The sequence below is a fragment of the Scleropages formosus genome, chromosome 16, assembly GCF_900964775.1.
Source record: "Scleropages formosus chromosome 16, fSclFor1.1, whole genome shotgun sequence".
In the NCBI taxonomy this organism is placed as follows: Eukaryota; Metazoa; Chordata; class Actinopteri; order Osteoglossiformes; family Osteoglossidae; genus Scleropages; species Scleropages formosus.
In genome coordinates this window covers 10,215,594-10,235,545 of record NC_041821.1, presented here as the reverse complement: position 1 = coordinate 10,235,545, position 19,952 = coordinate 10,215,594, and the positions used below count along the sequence as shown (strand labels likewise).

The following is a 19,952-nucleotide window of genomic DNA, read 5'->3' as shown; positions in this document are numbered from 1 at the left end:
AACGACATCGCGTAGGAAACAAACTTCTTGGATGCCGCGTTTAAAATATTAATGCTGACGGCAGATAATTCAAAGAAAAAGTTTTAGTATTTTTTGGTGGTGTGTGTGTGTATCCATGTACTCGACTTAAAAAGTTGCTGCTTCAAAAATAAACACGACTGAGGATACGTCGTTTTCCGGACAACAAGAAGAGAGACGTCAGTGAAACTCAACGAAATATTCTTTAAATGGCTGAAATCATGTTCACAGTGAAAAGAAACATCCTGTTCACGGTGGGGGGGGACTTTTATTTCTATGAGTAAGCGTGTTGGAGTGCAGTGTTGAGCGGTACAGTGTCGGTGTTAAACGCCGACCAGCAACGCCGCACACTTTGCCCACCCAGGCAGTGCTGTACTCTTCCCGCGTCCGCGGCGTCCCCGACCGGGTCAAAAGTTGCTTTTCCTGCCTGGAAGAGGCGGCAGTGCCGTTGGCGGCAATCAGTCAGTGCATGCGCGCGTGAGGGAGCGAGCGAGTGTCCGCGAGGACGGCGCGGTTTTTCCCTCGTCTTGAAGCACACAGAAAACTGAGGCGACTTTCGCATGCGGTCCAGGATAAGACAGTGGCGTTGGGATGAAATCGCGGCTAAACAAGTTCAACTTGCTCAAAAGAGACACTTGGAGAGAGCAGACCGTAAGTATCGACTTTCTATTTTTATTTAAGCGGTGAACTGCGGCACCTCGTTCTTTGTGTAACTAGTGGGAGCCGGGGGAGTAATCTAAAGCCGCCTATCCTGGCAGCCAGCTAACCCGGGGCAATTTCAGCTGTTTTATGTATTATTTTCCTTTTATTTTTTCATTTCTATGTCTATAGTTAACCTTGGACACTTATCGAAACGCAAATTGCTCTTGTGTTAAACTTTAATTTAAGCCTACCCATTGCATTTCTCTTTAAATTAATTTTTACCATAATTAAATCATAGTGTAGCCTGGTCCACACAATTTTATTTACCTAATTCGTATTAATACTTTTGTAATTGAGTGAGAGTTGACACATCCGCATTGCGGAGGAGGTGTGTGAGAATTCAGCTTACCTGAACAGGTAACTCCGGAGTGATTTATTTATTTATTTTTTGATTCGGAATGGAGTCTTCAGATTTCACTGTTCTTTAAAGTTTATTTAGCTGATACGTATTTCTGAGGCAACTTAAAACGTAACATTAACAATGATTTACCCATTTCTTGAGTATTTTCTTACAGTTGCTTTCAGGATAAGTAAGAGTACCTCAGTATGAGGTGGATCCAAACCAATAACCCACACACACATGATTGTCTGAACCGCTTGTCCCATACGAGGTCGCGGGGAGCCGGAGCCTAGCTGGGCTGGAGGGCGAGGGGATACACCCAGGGCGGGACGCCAGTCCGTCGCAAGGCACCCCAAGCGGGACTCGAACCCCAGACCCACCAGAGAGCAGGACCTGGTCCAACCCACTGCGCCACCGTGCCCCCCCAAACCAATAACCTTCATATAATAACCAAAACCTGTAAACAGCATGGACATGCTTCACCCATTGTATTTTAATGAATGTCTCTTTAAACAAATAATTATGTTTTGTGTTGATCAGTTTTGGACAGTACAGATTTTCTCAGGATTGTCTGTAACAGTCATTACATTTATTAATTTAGCAGGCACTTTTCTCCAAAGTGACTTCCAGTGAACTCTAAGTAGTGTTATCAGCCCACAGACCTTATTCACTCAGGTGACTTACACTGCTAGATACCCTACTTACAATGGGATACTCATCCATACGTCAGTGAACACACTTTGTCACTCACACACACAGTATGGGTGATTTTAGAGTGACCAGTACACCTAAATGGCATGTCTTTATAGTGTGGGAGGAAACCAGAGCACTGGGTGGAAACTCACATAGACATGGGGAGAACATGCAAGCTCCATGTTATATTTCATGACCAGTATATTTCCTGGGGACATAATGCAAATGTTTTAGCTTCTTTTTAGTTTGCTTTTGTTTAGTGTCTTGGCTAAACACTTTTTTGTTCAAAACTGCAAAATGGTAATAATTTCTGAATGCTTAAATGGTCACGAGATCACCTGTTCTATAAAAGGCCTTGTTTATGAAAGGTTTAATATGCTTTTATGTATGAGACCTCTGTAACTGGTGTAGCTAGCCCCCCAACCACATTGAGAATGGTTGATTGTAAGAGAAAAATGATCTCATACTAAAGCAACCTTCAATCCACCTGCTGTTCTCATTAAGATTAAAACCCGTTGAAGATGCAAGTTCCTGAAGTTTGAATACTTTGTAGCTCTTAAGGAATTTATCAATCGAATATGGAAAATGTGACTGAAGAAGAAAATACAAATGAATACCCAAAATATTTTTTTTTTGTTTCTTGGAATACTTTTCTTTACATTGTCAAACTGCAAGTTATGGAGAAGAATAAGTATATAATTTTGCAGGAGTAGTACTCTGGCAATTTTTTACTGTATCTTACAGTCATGCGTGTAAAGCACAGGGTTGGACAGTGTTTCCACATACTACATAGTCCTCTCTCGGAGACAAACAGCATTTGTGTTTTTGTGTTAAGCTCTCATGGCTTTTGCCAAAATCAAGAAGCAGAAAGGCTTGTCTACTGGTGGTTGCCTGTGCCCCTGGAGTATTTTGTGTCACAATGACTGTTTGGCACTGACTCCTTGGGATTTACTCTCAACTAGAGGTGTGAGTGAATAAATGTGCAAAATACAGACCTGTTCCTTGGTGTTTATGTGCACCTCAATATGAAAGTGTAAAGTCGGGAACTTTTCACAAGCTTTTTCGTGGTTCACGCAGTCTGCGTCTCCACCTCTCTCAACATGTGAAAGCAGTTGCATAATTAAATATCTCACTTGGTTTTATTGAGTAATTAAATTTGTGTGATGTCAACTTAAATATACTTCCAGATATATTATGATAGTGGCCAGTAAGAAAGTGGAAATTTGTCTTTACAGATGCATTGAAGTGGAAAGTTAGGGTTTTTAGTGTATGCATGCCAATGATACAGTTTTGAAATACTTTGAAGTGAATATACTTCCATGTGTCCAGCTACTGAATTTTTTCATACTGTCTTTTTTTGTAGTGTTTGGAGGAGTCTGGCTTTCATGTGTGAGAATCTTGTGGACTTCAATTTTATCCAAGCTGCTGCGACACAGCACTGTCATTGCCACTCTGGTGTGATCCAAAGCATCAAAAAAAGATGTGTGTTTAGTCCTGTGGAAGTCACGTGCACTTACGTTCGACTGTTTGTATTATGTGACCTCTACTTACTGTGGCATTGCTGTGAAGCAGCACGGTACTTGCATAGCTTCTACAGGCATGATCAATGTTTGCTTAATGGCCCTAGAGCACCTTTCTTTCCCCCTGTTTTAAACATTTGTCCTGCATGTCAAATTGGTGCTACAAAACCATGTGGGAAATTTGCATGATTCTTGAAAATGAGAAAATTGACTTGATAGCCAGTCAGCTCCTTTGTCCCTTTCCCCTGAATTCATTGTGAATCCCCCCCCCCCCCCCCCCCTCTTTTAAACCAGTCCAGAGGCTACTTGACTCCCCTCGTTGAAGAGCCATCATGATAGAAAATTTGTTCAGCTCTGGCATGACGTCAATGCCCTGGCCTGCTCTCCCTGGCTTCAGTTGACTTTTTTGTGGTGTAGCAGCACATCACATAAATTTATTTGGTGACATTTGACCTTAGACCTTGCTGGTCAGACAGTCACTGAACATCCAAATTTATATGGGAAGTCAGATTTGCTTTTGAAGATCTGTAGCAGTATCACATTTGAAAGTCTATGATTATTGGTAACTACTGTAATAGTAAGATCATGTTTCACATTAAATTGTAGGATTTTTCCACATATTTCCCTATGATGTGAAGACTTTTCACAGGATATGATGTTAGACCTTTACACAGTCTGGCACAAATTTTCTGTGGTATAACAAAATAATATACATTTCACTTGCCACATTTTATACATTAATGGACATGAAAATTGTTGAGTTTAACAACAGTAGCTTTTTTCCAACAGTGTGTGACTCAGTGGAGGGAAATAAACTTCATGGGTTCAAATTTTCCAACAGTGCTATTTAAATATGTTGTTACAAGTCATCATTTTTGAAATTAGTGCTGATTGGCATTGTTCTGTGTGTTGGGAGAAGTAGTCAATGATCATATTCAACTAATTGATGACTTACGACCTCTGTTTATGATTTATCAGTTTGCGCTAGCATGTTGGCATACCAGGTAGTGCTGCTCCATCACATTGCCTGGGCTTTTTGGGCATAGGTTTGAATCCAGCTCAGTTTGTGTGGAGATTGCATGTTTTCCTTGTGTCTGTCTGCATAGGATTCCTCTGGGTGCTCTGGTTTCCTCCCACAGTCTAAAGACATGTCTTTCAGGGAAATTGGTCATTCCGGTTTGCTTATAGTGTGTGCCTGTGCGAGTGAGTATCTCTGTGTGGCATCACTGCAATGGATTGGCCTCCTTTCCAAGGTGTACCCCTCCTAGTTCCGCCCCCAGTGATCTCAGGATTGGCAGCCGTGACCCTGACAAGGACGAACGGTTAACAAAAGAAAATGGGTGTGTGAGTGAGCAGGTGGTAGCATATTGGTTAGCACTGCTGCTATGGATCCAAAGGTTGCAGGTTCAAATGCCACCTCTAGCTGTAGTAGCCTTGAGTAAGGTACTTATCCTAAATTGTTCCAATAAAATACCCAGCTGTGTAAGTGGGTAAATAATCGTTGCTTTGAAGGAAAGCATCAGCTAAATTAATAAATATATTAGTCTATGCAATACTTTTTTGCCATGATTGTATTGCTCAAATTGTGCAGGCGTGGCTTATGTTGTTGAGAGCACATTAGGAATATTTATATTTAACATTTTAATGTCAAACTGACGATGAATTTTGGAGCAGTATCACATCCCTGGCATTGAGCTCGATATTATATCTCCAGTTGATGTGTTTCACGAGTTGTGAGTTCAGACCATTACAGTACAAAACCTATGGGGTGTGGAGGATTTAAAAGTTGTTCTCTTCTTCCTGTTTCTGGTGCAGCTATGTTTAGTTAATTTTCTTCACTGTGTATGTGTGTGTTTGAGTGCCCTGTGATGGACTGATTTGCCATCCAGGGTGTATCCTGCCTTGTGCACTTTGTTTCCTGGGTAGACACCAGACCACCAAGACACTGTATTGGACAAGTGGTTATTGGTAATAAATAATTTGCATCAGCTATGTAGCATTTTGTTAACTGAAGTGATCAAAACTTGCCTCGATTGAAGGGATGGATGATGCAGATATCTCATATTTACTATAGTAAGGGTGCACAGATTTTAGCACAATTAAGACTTAAAAGCCTATTTGCAGTGTTTATTAAAAAGTGAGCCAAGCCCTCTTGACTGTGGACTCTAAACCCCAGCTGTATCATCTGTCTTCTCTCTCTCTGTGGGTGAATGCAGCTGAATGTCACTCAACTAAATTAAGTCCAATGTCACAGATTTATCAGGATAGGATTCCAGTGGGTTGTCACATGCTAAGTCATTCTGAATAGTCTGATCAAAGTAGTGGGTACATACCACGTCTTTGGCACTGTTGTCCCACTAGAAGTACTATTGACCGGAATTTTATCTGATCTGTGATTTCTCTTAGATTAGTAAATATGGTTACTTAAAAGTAATTTTATTCATATAGTACAAATGATCGTTTGCATCTTCTGTTTATTCCTTTTTCAAAAGGAGTGAATATTGTTTACCCCTTCTTTGCACCTCTCCGATTTGCTTTAAGAAAGGTCCTTCAGTGGTTCTTTTTGAGTCAGTGAGCCAACTTCCTGCCTTCCTGTGCTGGCCACACTGCTGTCCTTGTCCAGAGTTTCTGTGTGTGTCTGTCAGTCAGTGTGAAAGGGGTGGGAACTACTTCCTCGGAGTTTCTGCACACAGTCTTCACTGTCCAAGAAGGCAAGAGCTGAGGGAAAGGGGGTGGGAAGTCTGGAGCAGGCGTGAGGGGGAATTTTGGGGGAGTGCAGGTGGGTGGGGGTGGGGGGTGATGACATCATCAACAGGCTGCTGCACAAGTCTGAAAAGAACGAAGCATGTTGGCTGAAACAGAGAAGGGGGTGGGTTGATTAGAGCTCTTAGTTCCTGGAGAAAAACAGGAGGAAAGTTTCTCAGCTTTGTAGGCCACACATTTAGTGCTTAGTGCCGGACAGCAGACTGAAAGGGCTAAAGCAGGACGTAGGAGGCAAGGGGATGTAAATGCTACCTGTGGAGAAAGGAAGAAAGAGCTCACTCTGGAGGAGCAGAGAGAGGGGAAGCCTCTTGGCTGGGAAATGCCACCCTTGTTCAGCTGGGTGACTAAGGTAAGTGAGGAGTTGTATTGCCTTCTCAGTTTTCTTTGTTAGATAGCATAGATGATCTTTTGTACACTGATGCAAAAAAGACTGGAAATCATTAATATTTATTGAAAGAATGTTCTTTAATCGCTGCACAGCATGCTGAAAGCTTAAACCAAAATTCCTTGGCAAAACTTAGTACTTACATTAGATAATGATGTATCCATTGTAACTAATGGGGTCCAAACACAAAACTCTCAGGGAATCCCTTGATCCGGTATTTTTCCTGCCCATTTGAATTTTTCACTGTGATAGTCATGTAATGTGGCCGTACAGCTAGAACATAACACAGGGGTAGAGTTCTTACCTATTACGCTACATTGTCATTCATGCAGTGGTGAAATTTTTTCAACATCAATAGCATGACCAGTTTACTCTAGTGGCTTTCATCTTTCCGTTTTCCATTGGAGTCTACATTTTCAGTAAAAATTACCAAAAAAAAAAGAAAGGGACCTTGGATGCTATTGTTCCTCATCTCTGAGTATACTGTCTAGGTTAGACATCTTCTCTTAAACTGGAGCTGAACCTCAACAGAACCAGCTCAGTTGCCTCATTCAGTGTTAGATAATTGGGAGGAGTGACGATGTCCTCTTAAAGCACAAAGCCATGGTGGTTTATTTTTTAATAGATGCTCTGTTTGACGAAAGCTTGATGTACAGTTAGTATGGATCTTAATTTTTTAAATCTTTTGCTGCAGAACTTGTGCTAGTTACACAGTTGAATTCTCTTTAAAATGCAGGGCTTCCTGTTTCTGTCATGAATGTAATCTGCGTGCAAGTGGAGACAGCCTTGCTGGTATGAAACTGTTAGTGGAGTTAAGAGCAGTACTGGTTCAGAACCCGATAATGTCTCAAACTTTAATGTTCTTGCTTGCATCTGAACCAACAATCTTTTGACATGACACTCAGATCTTCTGTTGTTTTGGAACCAGCTGATGTACAGCACTCACTGAGACTCCTATGATACTTTTTTATCAGTACCCAGCATGAAGTTTAGGTTTCCAGATGTTGTGCCACTGATGGTGAGTTTCCTTCTGTATATGTGAAGAGTAAACAGTGGGTTGACTCTATGACCTTTTAGTGAAATGGAGCGCTCTCTCACTCTGACTTTCTCAGACTAAGTAAGTGCCACTGTATACAGGAAATGGCGTAGACTTAGGACAAAATTTGCACTCAACTTTATAGTATACCTGTACATAATTTGTGTGTTCTGGTAATTTATATGCATACAGTTGTCAATTCCAAGAAAAACTTTCCAGGCATGATTGATGAGTCCAACAGACTGGGAGACCTCTATCTCAAATTTCTAATCAGTTGTAGTTGCTAGTCCTTTTTTTATGTAGGAAGCAAGTTCTTATTTTTTACAAATTAAAACAATAAAAAAATCAAAACCTTACTTTTCAGATATCTAAGATACTGAAATTTGAATTTATATGTATATTGAAGTTAGAAGATTTATAGTCCATTTTAATTTATCTCACTTACTTTCAATAACCACTTGTCCTTGTCAAGGCACATTGGTCTAGAGCCTCTCCTGGAATTACTAGGCGATAGGATAACATGGGTACACCTTGGATGGGATGCCAATCCATAGCATTTAATATTAGCCTTTATAACTTGTTCCATTTATGGCTTGGTTGCAGTAAGAAGTGTATCTGGTTGAATTAGGTACTTGTTAGGACATTACAGTAATGCATTTTTTTTGGTAAGCAAAAATGTCACCTGACTGAATTTTGTTACTTGCTCTGTAGTGTTTACTGATGCTTTATGATGGATGATGAAAAATATACACTTTAGGTCACGGGAATTGAAAGGAAGGCAGCAAAGAGTCCTTGATCTTGAGATCCAGAGATCTTGTGTTTCCTTCAGGGTAAGGATCTCTGAAGTATATCTGACATGATGTATTTAAACAAATTTTTGGGTCACTGCTGATGCAAAACTTCTCAAAAATGTTATTCAAAACAGTATGCTATTATGTGCAGTGTGTGTAAACCTGTGTTTTTACTTGGTCAGCATTTAGAGTATAATAAATACAAGATGGAAATTCTGGAACCAAAAGAATAGTTCCAGAACCTTGCTGAACCATGAACATAAATTCACTCACCCTTAAGAACAGGGTGTGCATTGTCACTGAGCGAGCAGGGTTACTGTGAAGGTGAAGCGTCAGGTTACGGGCAGTCAGGAGACACTGTGAGCTGCCTCTTGTTACCTTTACTGTATCTCCCAGAAAATAACCAGCCACCAGTAGACGGTTCACCTCCAGCCATGGATATTGATTGAGTACCCACTTAACCAAATCTGCGAAAGGCTAGAGGGGCCTTACACTGTGGCAAAAATGTGCTATGGTCAGTTTTGATTGGAGTTCAGGGTTTTCTCCATCATTCACTAGCAGTGAATATTGTTGGTTTATTTTTTTACAGGAGTCAGTGTTCTTGGTGGGTAAGTAGGTTTATTGTTCATGTTTTTTGTGATTATTTCAACTTTTCCCCCTTGGACTCATTTTGATCATGTATAATAGTAGAAGTATTGGTGTATTTTTTTTAACAAAGAACAAAAAAATCTCTTTAGATTTTTAATGGACTGCGCATTTGGACTTAGGTTTGAATCCAACTCAGTCTGTTTGCATGTTCTCCCCGTGTTCACATAGGTTTCTTCCAGGTGCCCTGGATTCCTCCTGCAATCAAAAGATGTGTGTTTTATTTGAGTTGGGGATTCTAAATTGCACTTTTTCTGTGCTCTGCGTATGTTTTACATTGTTGCGCTGTATTAATAGGTGAATGATTGTAGGTATGTTGCTTTAGAGAAAAGTGTCTGCTTAATGAATAAATCTAAATACATGCTGTACATTGGTTAGAGCTGTTAGAAAACAGATAGTGAAACATTTTCACAAGAGCAGAAGCATCTTGTGGTATTCTACTAAGTTGGAAATATTGTCATTGGAGGGGTATTCTACTCTTGTTCTTTTTGTTATTGGAGTAATACTGGAAGAAGAAACAGCAATATTTCAGGAGAGACTCAAGTTTAGCCTGGATAAAGGAGCACACCCAATGAGAACAAGACACAGCAGGATCCAAAGTCCTGCAAAACTGGCTTTGTGCTCAATTGCATCATAGAGCTGTGACTACATCTCTGTGGCCCATGTCTCCATTTACTTCCCCCTTGACCTCCTCCACTGAAGTTTTGTGTATGCATGTTGTGTTGGACATCAAATGCTTTTGTTCAGTCTCCAAGCAATGAAGGCATTTACCTTTCTTGTATACAGTAAATTGAATGTGAAAAGAGCTAATTGGGGTGTGACATTAAGCAGTGTCCTCATGAGCTGTCTAAAGGTGAAACATTTGTCTTCACTTTCACTGAAGGCTCATGCTAGATTGCAACTCTGACAATGGTAATTTAATATGTAACATCATGGTCACTGTTATGGGATTGAATTCATTATTTTTCTAATATTAGTTTAACTTACTATTTGCTCTAATTCTGGTCTGGAGTCCTTTTGACCACTGACATCATTTGTCATGTAGAAATGCAGCGGAAATGGCTGAGAGGGGTGGCCTGAAGTGGGAATCAAGAGGAAGTTCTGCAGGGGAAGTAGTTTACCAAAAGAGCTGGCCCAGAACTTGTGTGTGTGTTCATTTGTGAGATTATGATGTTTTATGGAGCTCTGCCTCTCAGTGAAAGGTTCTGAGTTTGAAAGCATTGTGTTCAAAGAAGGTAACCATAGAGCAGACCCAGTGCTTTGTATTCTAATTCACAGACCTCACCCTTCTGCTGCAATAAATTTCATGCAAAATATATTTGTTTTGCTTCCACGTCAGATCTTTTGTGCAGTGCTGGGTTCCCAGGAGCTTTAAAATAGTTATTTAAAATAGGTTTGGGCTGAAGGCCACGTTCCACAGAGCCTTGATTTGATTATAAGGAAAAAGCCCATTATAGCAGTGGGCTAGTCAGTGTTTACTGCATACCCTGTCTGCTCACTCGGCCTGGCTTTGGATGCAGCTGTTTTTGTCTCTGTCTTTAAAAAAGGATGTTTTGTACAGGTTCAAGTGCCTCACTCTGATCCTTCCTTGAACACAATGCAAATCACTTGCTTCTCTAATCTTGGCTCCCTCCAAAACAATGTGTTATATGGCAGATAGTAGTGAGTGAGGAATCAGTCTTCTGGTCTCTTTTTAAAGCAGCTTACCCAAGTGTAATGCACTGGCTCCTGCTGCGTTGCTTTGAAGGTCCACTGGGACATAGTGAGGTGCTAGTAGCACTAGTTAGCTGTCAGTAATGGTGCAAAGGCTTGAGGTCATTCCAGATGTTTGGAATTGTATTGTTACCAAAGTAGTATGTTCTGTCTATTACATGTGAAAGATGGAAAATCCCAGCTCATCCTGTTCAACACTGGGAGGATGGTGGAGTGGTGATCTGTTAATATTTATACTGCTACACGCATATGGGGATATTAAATAGCAACATCACACAGAAAGGCCTGGCTAATTATTCTACAGACAGTAAAAATCTGCTGACAATTTACAAAGAATGGGATGAAATATGGTGGCTTTACCAGCCTCAGTTGTGATATTTGCCTTTCTTCCATGCTCTGTAATGACCCCCCTTTTAGAACACAAACAATGTATTTCTCCCCAAAAATGTAGCAGCCAGTCTTTTTAGACAAAAGGTTGTTTGGTGTCTTAAATCTGATGATCCTTCAGTACAGTGGCAGATTTTTTAGAAGCCTTTCCCCTTTTACGCCTCCTGTAATATTCTAAGCTTGACAAAGCATTGTACGCCTATCCCTCACAAACTGGCTACAATGGCTTAAGATAACATATATTTTAATCTTCTAGTGGGCTTCTATTTCAGCACAACAGCATTTCAGTCCATCAGTTAGTTTACTTCATCATGTAAACCCAACTCTCATGACTGGTTATCCATTCAGAGCAGTCAGTTGTCACAACAGGATAAAAGTAAACATGGGATAAATACTCAGTGGAACATTTAAGAAAATTACAAAACACATCTTTAACTATGTTCAGAAACTTAATTATTCTTAACATAAGGCAGCTTGGGAGGATTAAATCATATAACACTATCATACCCATAAATTAATGTCAGATATCACAATGGAAACAACATTCTTACTGTTTTTCAGCGTTTATCTGATGCTCTTCATCATTCAACTTTTAATGTTAAGCTATTTACAGTGATTTACATATTTATACAGCTGGGTTATCTTTCCACAGGTCAATTTAGGGTAAGTAGCTTAATCAAGTGTGTTAAAGTTGGAGGTGAGCTACAAACCTCAGTCCTTTGAATCTGTCATTGACAGAATTTCTGGCTGGTGAGGGGTAACAATGAGGGACTTGGAACATGGGGAATGGGTATATTCTCTTTGGCAGGAAAGTTTAAATAGAATGATGGAGACATCCTCCCCCCGCAATCACTTCTCCTGCGATCACATTCATGAACTACAGTCATATAGATACCTTTGATAACATGAATACCCTTATGCTACTGCAAATAAGTCCTTATTCTTACAATCAAGAACATGAAGATCACGTAGTTACACATCTGTTCATAATGCGACATAGCACCTCCGACAGCTTGACATCTAATTTTCTGAGTAACCTAGGCAAAGATCTTGAGAAATATCTTGGATATTTCTGAATATTGTAAATGTGTCAGCCAAATTATAAAAATGTTTCTATCCACTGTTTCGTCTACCATTTCTCTCACCCTGGGCTTGTCGGGTCGGCTTCAATCCACCACAATTCTTTTCTGGACAAGCAGTTATTGATAATAAGTGTACTGAATGAAAGTATAACATATAAAAGAAGTTAGTTTTTTTAATATTATAAAATACGTATGTGTCATGTATAAAATACCTTTTCTTTTTGTGTCATGAAACCAATTACATTATCCCTCAAGAAATTCCTCAACACGAATTTGCTTAAGGAGGTCATTTAACAGAACAAATTAACTCTCTTAATCAAGGGGAGAGTGTGTGTATCTGCATATTTCCAATTGAAAATTTGAAGGTAAATTATCTTGGTCTAGGGTTATGCAGAAAAAGTGGTCCTTGGACTTTAACCTTCAGGTTTCCAGTCTGCATCCTGCTGTCCTGACAGTGTTTCTTGGCAGATTATTGCTGTATCTGCAGATACGGCAGCAAGTTAAACACTGCAGCAGTACTAGGTAAGGGACAGCTGGTAGCGTAGTAGTAAGAGCTGCTGCCTTTGGACCCAAAGGTTACAGGTTTCAATCTCACTTCCAGCTGTAGTACCCTTGAGCAAGGTACTTACCCTAAAATTGCTCCAGTAAAAAAAGTACCCAGCTGTATAAATAGGTAAGTAGTTGTAGGGAGATTAACATTGTAAGTCACTTTGGAGAAAAGTGTCAGCTAAATGAATAAATGTAAATGTAGGTACTATATCAACTTTCAAGAAACAAGTATTTTCTGCCATGGTCCAGAATACTTGCAGTCTTGGTTTGTCTTTAAGCTTATTGTTTATCTGGTTTGTTAGTTTTGTGTGTGTGATACTGACTTGTTCACTTTTTCATGGGGTCACTGGTATAATAATTTGAAAGAAGTGATGTGTTGATTACTTGTGTGTTATCCGGTTTCCACTGTGATTATGAAAATTCATATCTACAAAAGGCTTCCAGTGTAATAACCAGACATTTATAGTGCAAATTCTGCTTTATTTGTCTGAACATACAGAACAAGGGATTTTAGGGGCAGCCAGCAGCAGAGTGAATAGATCCATTGAAGCCAGGTTGGATGTATTTGGAAAATTCAGGTTGGCACATGGAGATCAGGTACTGGCAAACCAACCTAACTGGTTTTTATGTCAGACAAAAGGCATTTAGGTGACTGAATAATTTATAGCTTTGATTTAGATGGGTTGGAACTGGTCTTGTGTGGGAACCTCTGTGTAACTTTTTTTTTTTTTTTCTCCCCCCTTTTTTTTCTTTATATTGATGTCGTTGCAGAAAATGCAAAACTCTTATTTGGACAAGCTCCTTTGCAAATTTTGTACTGCATTCACATTCACATAGGCATCTCTTGTGCCTATATTTATTATCAGTACTTTAGAATAACTTAAAATGGCAGCTTATTTTAATTTTCATATGTGATATACGGTATACACACAGTTTCATTCAACTGAGTAAGCATGGTTGGATATGGAAACAGCTCTGCCCTGTTTAAGTGCCAAAAGCATTAATTTCCCACTTTGGCCCCCTTGCAGGTTCCAGAGATTATCAGCACCCTCCGGCAGGCGGGAAAGAGCTCTGCCAGGCAGGAGGAGGCATCTGGGCCCCAGCTCCAAGATGGCTGTGCCCTGGATGATGCCGGTGATGATACAGCCTTTGTCAAGAAGTTTGAGGTGTTGTTCTGTGGACGGGCTTGCGTGGCACAGAAGAACGCCCCACCTGCCCTAATTGACGAGTGCATTGAGAAATTCAGCCACGCAAATAGAGTGCAGGACCAAAGCAGAGGTAGCCCAAAGACAAGTGACAGTGCTGTGGGGAGCCTTTCTGCCGCTTCTTCCAATGCAGCTGCCCACATCAAGCGGGCCCTCTTTTCTCAGCCAACCTGTGATGGGGCCCAGGGGACACTGGGGGGCAATAGATCAACCCCTGGCAGCAGCCAGAAGACCATCTTCTTCCGGAGAGACCCTAGCTTTCCCTCTCTGCAGGCTCTGGATGAGAATGGACTCTCTCCTGAGCTACACAAGAGGAGCACCAATGGGCCCAGTGGGGTCCAGCCCAGTAGCATCCAGGAGAACCGCACCATGCTCTTCACGGTACTGCAGCTTGCTAACTTGTTCTCTTTGATGGACCTGTTTTCATACTTGGTTGGTCACAATCATTCCAGTTTCACTCTATTGTGTTTTTTTTTTTTTCTCTATTGCCCACAGTGCTATATGTGTAGCAGTAGCAGTGAGAGGTACAGTTCCAATTGTAACCTCGGTGTCTATAAAACTTCACCCAGATGAAATAAATACACACTGCATGTCTTCAGCGGTGATGAGAAAGCAGTTCCATCAACTGAAAAATGCTATCCTTAACATGTCTTATTCGTGTTGTCTGTGATTCGCCTGACAGTTATTGTTATCAAAACAGGGACATCATCTATCACACTAAGACAGATGTGCCCAGTTTGGTTTCACTGTGGATGGTTTAAAATTTTGTGGCGTTTTTGATTTCTATGTGATCCCTGCAGCAACTGAAATGAACAGGGTGGACTCATTAACTTCGCCTATTCTAGTATAGTAGGGGGAGCAGGAATATAGAACTATGTTATGTATATTAGGTTGACACAGGAATGTGAGACTCCAGTTCTGTGGACTACAGAGAGAGGAATGTAAGTTCCTATGAACTGTGAAATAACTTTTATAGGGGGACATAGTGTTCTGATGGCTTAAGGAATAATCTACTGCCACTTATTACTCACAGCCCCTCTAATTTGATATTTTTAATATTTCTTACCTTCCTTCATAGATGTCTTATCATCCAGAATATTGCTGTTTGTTGTATTGATTTCCATATCTTTGTGGAACACAATGCCTAAGATGTCACTTTGTGTACTTTGAATGCCAAAGATAGCCCCTTAGTTTGTTATTTTCTGGTATGTCATTTACCCAGTACTATATATTTTCATAGCTCCATCAGTTAGCACTTTCACGAGGCTGGTTTAAAGTACACAGTGTAATGATGACAGTTTGATTTGGTCAGTATGCCCTAAGATTTGGGATTAAACCAACTTTGCTCAAGTGAGCATAGACCACACTATTAATGGGGTTGTAAAGGATGCTGGGATTTTCTGGGATATATATATATCCCAGAAAATAGTGTGTGTGTGTGTGTGTGTGTGTGTGTGTGTATATATATATATATATATATATATATATATATATATATATATATACACACTGTTTTTGAAGAACAGTAGCATTTATGTTCATGTCTTTGCCTTCTGGAAAAAGCCCTTTAATTTTAGCGTACCTCAAATGGTACTAGTTGTTGTTACTCAACAACACGCTCTGTAGTAATGTGAAGAAAGTGCATAAATTATACAGTTAATTGCACCATATATAGAAACTGGCTCTTATAGCAAGCCTATTAACTTTCAGGGAATAGAGCTTGATGGATTTCAACAGCTTTGCTTACTGTACAACAGAATGACAGGTTCTGTCCCCACAGGGAAGGATGTGTTTTTTGCCTCTGACACTTTTACAAGGAAGAATGGTTTTATTTTAAGAGGTGCACATGGTAGATAATCAGCAAAATCTGAACAGGGAGAACTGCAGAGCTGGTGTTGTTGACACATAAGGATTGAAACTCTAGCTTCAGAAGGGACGCTGAGCTACAGCACTTTATGCTGTAGGTTTGGTGATATATGTTTACACCCACCACTGTTGGTACTTTTTTAGGGAGAGTAGAACGTGAGATTAGAAAATAATGTCAAACAAAGTGCTCTAATGGCTTGCCATAATAATGAGGACCATGTTCTGCCAACTTGTAGATCAGTCCTGTGACACTGGTACTGTGCAGTTGCTGGCTCAGAGCCCATCTCTCACAGTGACTTGGCACATTCCGTATTCCTTCGGTCATGTTCTGCTGTGCCTGTGTCCCTTTTGGTCCCCTCCCCCTGCTTATCTCAGACAGGAAGCTTGAGGGCTGAGGACATCTGGGTCCACCTTTGAAAATTCCACCCTTGCTTGGATTTGGATGTCTGACTGGGACTCCCTGCTGCTCTGCTGGGAAAATTCACCCTGAACTCTGAGTTTTTCCCGCTCACTTTGTGTGGGGAATCTTTAGAGGTTCATGCTGAAAATCAATTAGTCGATCAGGGCTGTTCAAAGTGAGACACATACAAAAAACACTGAAATATAAGCATGCATTTTTGGATCTTAAAGTATATCTTTCTAAGTATAACCTCAATTCCAAAAAAGTTGGGACAGTATGGAAAAATGCTACTAAAAACAAAAAGGAGTGATTTGTACATTTTCTTTGACTTGTATTCAAACAAAAACAGTATAAAGACGAGGCATTTAATGTTTCACCTATTCAGCTGCATTATTTTTGAAGGTATACATTTATTCTGAAATTGTCTGCAACACATACCAAAAATTTAGACTGGTAGTTTAGGACTAATAAAAAATGTTGAAATAACAAGGTGATGTGAAACAGGTGATGCAATCATGTTACAGTATATAAGGAGCCTCCAAAAAAGGCCTAGTCCTTCGAGAGCAAGGATAGGTCAAAGCTCACCAATTTGTCAACAGATGTGTCAGCAAGTAATCCAGCACTTTGAGAACAACTTTCCCTAAAACAAATGGTAGGATTCTGGGCATTTCACCTTTAACAGTACACAATATAATGAAAAGATTCAAGGAATCCTGTCAAATCTTGGTGCGTAAAGGGCAAGGCCAAAAACCACTCCCGAATGTATATGATTTCTGATCCCTCAGATGTCACTGTTTTAAAAAACTGTCATGTGTCTGTAATGGATATTGTGACATGGGCTCGGGAATACTGTGGTAAACCTTTTTCAGTCACCACCATTTGCTGCTGCTGCAACCATAGATGCAATTTAAAAAAGCCATACATCAACACGGTCCAGAAGCACCGCTGACTTCTCTGGGCTTTCAGGTCAAGACTGAATGCAGAGGGACTAATTTCTTGTTTTGTTTGTTTTGCAGATTGGCAAATCCCAAATTTTTCTGGTGAGTCCTGACACCAAGAAAGTGGCTATGGAAAAGGGATTCAGAGAGATATCCTTCTGTTCTCAGGTCAGTAAACAATCTCGTTACAGTCCCAAACCCACGTGATTGTATTTGATTCAGCCATCCTAAAATCAACAGGACAACTTCCAATTCCATGAGTTTATTTAGAGGAAATCATATGTGTACTATGCATTGATTAAACCAAGCAGGTAAGTAGAATCAGGAGTGTTAATCATAGTAATTTATTTGTTAGTATATTTTGAGGTAGAGGGGGTGCAGTGGTGCAGCGGATTTGGCCTGTGCCTGCTCTCTGGTGGGTCTAAGGTTTGAGTCCCGGTTGGGGTACCTTGCAACGGACTGGCGTCCCGCCCTGGGTGTGTCCCCTCCCCCTCCAGCCTTGTGCCCTCTGTTGCTGGCTTAGGCTCCGGCTTGCCGCGACCCCGCTCAAGACAAGCGGTTTCAGTCTCTGTTTGTATGTGTGTGTGTGTATATTTTAAGGTTTGGAATTTTATAAATTTCTTTTAATATTTTATAGAAGAATAATGATTATCCCCATAGGGTTCACATACTCTCAAGCAGCACTGCATATGCAGGTATTCTGTGTACAGCTTGTGTGAGCAAAGTTTAAAGACTTTTATGAGTGATGGCATCAAGGTCACGGTAGTACATTAGTAAGGGGGAGCCTAGCAAAGTCATTGGACCACTGTTTTGTGAGAGCTGACCTGTGCTTTGCTGCCCCACAGGGAATCCGGCATGTTGACCACTTTGGCTTCATCTGCAGAGAGTCCCTGGAGAGTGCAAACTGTCAGTTTGTGTGCTATGTCTTCCAGTGCACTGACGAAGCCCTGGTGAGGAGTAAAGTGGAGCCTGGGGGGGAGTAAAGCAATCACATAGTCTTTTTTTTTTTTTTTTTTTTTTTTTTTTTTACACATTCTTTTCAGTAGTAGTATCACTACTGACTTTCTGTGCTGAATCCTTACACCATGTAGCCGTTCAGGAAACCTTGTTGTGAAGCAAATCTTATAAAAAATCCAAATTTTATTTTTTTAACCATTTATTAAACTTTTCATTGTAAACAATGACTTGGACATAGGGAAAATATCAAAATCCTTTTTAAATCTTTACCACATCTGTAGCATACTGGACAAATGCAGAGAAGCAGAATCTAGTGAGGCATTGATCAGCTGCTTCTTAATATACTTCTGTTATTGCTCTTTAAGGGAGAATTTTTTCCGGTTACTGTCTAAAACACAGAAATGATAAAACATCTGACTACACAGTATGCAGAACTGATTATCTAGCGGTTAGTAGTTAAACTGCAACTAATATGGACCTTTGAAGTAGTGACTATCCTTTGAATAGTCTTGTGATTCACAAGCCAGTAAAATTTTACTGTCTGTGTCCTTGTAAAAGTGTGGACTTTCCAGTCCATGAACTGTGCCAACTGAATGAGTGACTTTAGCTTTAAGTAAAAAAAAAAAAAAAAAAAGACAACTCTCTGCCCCTTTTCCTAACTTCAAGATTTCTCCAAAATGTTAATATAAAGCAGTCCCCGAGAATTCATAGCTATTTTCCAAACATGTTCAAAAGATTAAATGAGCACAGAAACACTGTGATAACTTTAGAGCAGTGAAGGCAAAGCCTTGCAGGTTTTTCTAGCTGGATCATCTGCTTTCCTATTCTGCACTTCAGAGAGGATCCTGCAGTAAGGAATCAAGCTGATTGACCTTCATTGGTTCAGTCAAGGACTTTATCGGTTGGAGGAAAGTATTGATCATTTGAAAGCAGTTCAGGATGCTTTCAGTGCAGCAAAATGAGTCAACTACAGCTTTCAGTGAATTTTCTCTCCACTGATGCGATTGCTGGTTGGTATTGTGAAAAAGCTCTAACCTGTGGAAATCCAGTCAGATGCTCAAATTTACAAGTTGTTCCTCTTGGTGCTGCTTTTGAGGGTAATGCAGTTCTGTGTATGTTTCTGAGACCTGTAGAATATTTGGGCTGACCTTCCAATGAATGTTTGATGTTTTGATACCTCTGTTGGTGTAGAGGCAATTATCATATATACATGCGCACACACACACACACACACATATATACACGCGCACACACGCTGACTGAAACTGCTTGTCCCAACCGGAACCGAACACAGGGCGCAAGGCTGGAGGGGGAGGAGGGACACCCCGGATGGGATGCCAGTCCGTTGCAAGACACCCCAAGCAGGACTCGAAAGCCAGACCCACCCCAGAGCAGGCCCCGGCCAAACCTGCTGTGCCTCCACGCCCCCCTGAGACAATTATCACTTAGATGGAATTGGATTAGTCTAGTTACTGTAAAAGTAAGGCAGTGAAAATGATGCAACAATGAATTTAGAGAGCGATGCCTTCTGGCATTATCTGTTTGCATAGGTGGACGAGATCATGTTGACTTTGAAGCAAGCATTCTCTGTGGCTGCCCTACAACAGACCTCAAGAATCCAGCCCCAGCAGTGTGACAGTTGTCCCATGCAGCAACTGCACCGTCTTTGCGAGAGAATAGAAGGTCAGTGGGTTATAATTGCATTCTCCTTTGCTTTGCTGCCTCTTGACTCATCTTCCCTTTTATGTCTTGATCGTAGTAAATCTATACAGAAACAATTCATTAGACCTGTGTGTGTGAAGCAGAGACATGACAGCAGGTGAAAGCTGTGGCTCCCTTGATCAGCAGTTACTTACGGTTTTCTTTTGGTGTTTTTAAAGGAAGTAGTGATACTGGGAAGAAAGTTTTTGAGGTGGCTTAGGGATCACCAGTCATATTGATGAATATGGATACATTTTTCTG

The 19,952-nt window shown here is 40.5% G+C and overlaps 1 protein-coding gene across 8 annotated transcripts in view; it reads left to right on the top strand.

Annotated features, from left to right (window-relative positions):
- The window catches only part of tbc1d1 (TBC1 (tre-2/USP6, BUB2, cdc16) domain family, member 1), a 52,720-nt gene that overhangs the window by 7,140 nt on the left and 25,628 nt on the right, over nt 1-19,952 (top strand). For 5 of the 8 annotated variants that reach the window (XM_029259062.1, XM_018737976.2, XM_018737975.2 and 2 more), the window contains 4 exons: nt 13,653-14,210; nt 17,112-17,201; nt 17,879-17,983; nt 19,541-19,673. In XM_029259062.1, the coding sequence (XP_029114895.1) occupies nt 13,653-14,210; nt 17,112-17,201; nt 17,879-17,983; nt 19,541-19,673 (886 nt within the window). Of the gene's footprint in view, nt 1-8; nt 670-6,100; nt 6,386-13,652; nt 14,211-17,111; nt 17,202-17,878; nt 17,984-19,540; nt 19,674-19,952 lie in introns of those variants that run through there. The other 3 variants (XM_018737978.2, XM_018737979.2, XM_018737974.2) reach the window with 3 other exon arrangements.